The sequence below is a fragment of the Humulus lupulus genome, chromosome 2 (assembly GCF_963169125.1).
Source record: "Humulus lupulus chromosome 2, drHumLupu1.1, whole genome shotgun sequence".
NCBI classification, from domain to species: Eukaryota; Viridiplantae; Streptophyta; class Magnoliopsida; order Rosales; family Cannabaceae; genus Humulus; species Humulus lupulus.
Genome location: NC_084794.1, coordinates 181,704,660 through 181,707,588, shown reverse-complemented (window position 1 = coordinate 181,707,588; position 2,929 = coordinate 181,704,660). Strand labels below are relative to the sequence as shown.

General features: G+C 46.7%; 1 protein-coding gene across 1 annotated transcript; it reads right to left on the bottom strand.

Annotated features, from left to right (window-relative positions):
• Positions 1 to 513: 513 nt before the first annotated feature.
• On the bottom strand, positions 514 to 1,198 carry LOC133814977 (extensin-like). Its single transcript, XM_062247877.1, has 2 exons — positions 1,054 to 1,198; positions 514 to 794 (listed from the first exon to the last, which is right to left on the bottom strand). Exons 1-2 carry the CDS (start codon positions 1,196 to 1,198, stop codon positions 514 to 516), a joined length of 426 nt encoding a protein of 141 aa, XP_062103861.1.
• Between the last annotated feature and the right edge of the window lie 1,731 nt (positions 1,199 to 2,929).

Sequence of the window (2,929 nt, the reverse complement as noted above, 5' to 3'; positions counted from 1 at the left end):
CCTTGGTCACTTGCAGCACCTCGAGGTGCTTCGCCTCCACTTTTTAAAAGCCTCGGTGTGCTTCACCTCGACCTCTTTGAGGGCCTCAGAATGTTTCGCCTCGACTGCCTTCAGCTGCTCGACATAAGTAGCCAAGGACGCCTTGAGTTGCTTGGTGTATTGAGCCTCAGCAGCACTGAGCTGATCGCTGAGTTTCTTCTCAAACTGAGCATTCTGCGTCCTTGAAGATCGCTAGCCAGAGGTCAGGGTAAGCACCCCCTGCGATCAGAAAAAGATAAGGTCATTAATAGGAGCAAGTTAAAAAGATGATTTGTAAAGCAGAAAGAAACTTACAACAAGCACTTCGTTCAGTGCGCGGCTGAGGACCTGGTCGACCCCCATGGAGCTGGTCTCCTGGATTGCCTCCCGGCTATGTTGATGCTTTGTTATTTTCAATAGACTATCTTTGGCTGAGCTGAGCACCACGCCCGTGAGGTCATCTCCTGAGGCTTCTTCCCGACGACCAGCCGATTGCTAGACGGTGGATGTTGGAGGCGTAGGGTCGACTTGAGCCAGAGGAGGAGTCTGTCCAACTGGAGATGGAAGATCTGGGTTTGTTGGAGTTGGAGGAGTCGCCTCCCTGGTAGGAGTTGGTGGAGGAGTTGTCTCCTTTGTTGGAGTAGACGCAGGGGGGTCGTCTGTTCGAGGCTTCTTCGCGGGTTTATTGTTGCAGCCCTCCCCAGACTGGCGCCTGTGAGACTTTTTCTTGCACGCTGACTTGGTGTACAAGTCGAAGGCACGTTCAGCAGGCATGTCTGCAAAAAAGAAATGAGCGAACAGTCATGCAATATAATAAAAGAAACTTGCTAAGTTTAAGAAGCAAGGACAGAGAAATTGAAAGTATAATACACAAGCTATCATTACTGGTCGCTACATTATTTACTCTACTAGTGTTACACACACTCTCTGGCATGAAGAAGTCTAAATCTAAACATGGAAGATATCTAAAATTGCCATCCCCGTTGAAGAGGTGATAGGGAATAGGCAGGCTATCTAAAAGCGTAAAATCAGTACCGTTCTCGTCCGACGACTCAAGAATGGGCTCTGTGGGCTTCTTCTTTCCCTTCCCTGGAGGGGCCGGTGTGGCAGCAAGTCGGGGGGCACCAGTTGGCTCGTTGATGGTCACCCCAATTGCCCTCCTCGGAGGAGGTTGTGACATATCTGGCTTTTGTTTTTGGACTTCAGTGCTGGTAGCACTCCTCGCAGTAGATTCCCTCACATCCTGGTGAGGAGCCAAAAGGCCGACCAGTCTCAAATTGGCCTCTGTGACCAGCTGTTTGACACTTTTCTCTATGTTGGTCATGCTGGCCAGGAGGGCTGATCATATCTCCATGTCTGGAGTAGGGTCTGGTTGCAACCATGGGCCTGAAACACACTAAATTTCTAAGGGAAATGCAGCAAAAAATTGAAGAAAGATAAACGACCAGTGGTACAAAGACTTTACCTCCTTGAGTGAATGCCAAGTTGTTCGCGACCATGTTACGTTAGGAAATACTCCAGATGGTACCTCCCCACGTTCGAGATATAAGTGGTGTCAGTCAGGAAAGTGCGACCTGTTTCCTGGTGACAAAAGTGGAAAAACCCCATGTTTTCTTGGTTGGGGTTCGATTTTAGGTCGAACAGATAGCTGACCTCATGTGGTGTGGGGACGGGCCATTTCTTGTGGCTATAGAGGATAAAGAGTGCAGCGAGCATTCTATATCCGTTGGGAGTTATTTGAAAAGGGGCGATCCCGAAGTAATTGGCCATCCCCTGGAAAAAAGGATGAAGAGGCAGCGTCGCTCCTGCCTCGATGTGGTACCTCGACCAGGCGCTGAAGGCTCCTCCAAGCAAGTTCGCCCGTTTGTCTTGAGTGGGTTGAACTAGTGTCACCCCAGGAAGTCTGTAATTTTTAATATAATTGGCGATCATCCTGATCGTTACTCGGCTGACAGGTGTGACATACCATTCAACATCTGGTTGAACGACGTTTCGGGGCTGAGCACGAGTTTGAATGTTTGGGTCAGGAATATTTCTTTCCCGACCACTGGTCGAGCGAATTCCAGCCTGAGGAGCATGCTGATTTGAAGGGTTGGAAGCTTTCTTTTTCTGGGTAGTGGATTTTACTCTACCCACGGCTGGAAGGTTTGATTGAGGTCTATTGGGTGGGGTTCGAGAAAAAGGAATTTATGGAATCAGCAACGACGTTGCTCCTCATCTTTAAGTAATTGGGCAAGCAAGTCATTGTCGATAGGCCTTTCACCTCCCCACAGATCTTGCATGAAAAGCTGCGAACAGAGAAAGGGGGAGGTGATAACGTAAAGCCTAAAAATCTGTGTTGCAAGTCAGAATAACGTTGCTCGCGTATAAAAGTTAAGCTTTTATACGGCCAGCAGCATTCTAGCAAAAACACTAAGTTCTATACGAGCAGTTTGAAAAATAGATTGAAAAGTGGAAGTAAAAAGTTTTTCGGGAAAAAGCTTTTTCGACTCCCAAGGGGCGGGAAAAACCCAGTTTTTCAACTAGCCTAAAAATCGAATTTTTACTTTGATTTTTCCCCCTAAATCTACAATCTCGACTACCAAACTGGCTCTTAGCTCCTATAAGACATTGTTTCATCACCTTTTCAAGCATCGGTTAACATTCCCAATGTCCCCAAAACAGTTTCAATCAAGAACAGTAAAAAATTTCCAAGATCTCAGAAATCAGAAATAGAGATAAAAAAAGTGTTGCATGGCGTATCAACAACTGAAAGGTTTGAAGAAACATAATTATGTGGGAGATGGAGTAGAGTTCTGAGGTGCTAAGTTGATTCAGCTGGGCAGGAGCTTCGTGATCCGTCTGAGTTTCTGGGTTTCTGGAAATATAGCTTCCGATTCTTCAATTTTCTTGAGGATAAAGTTAAAGCGTA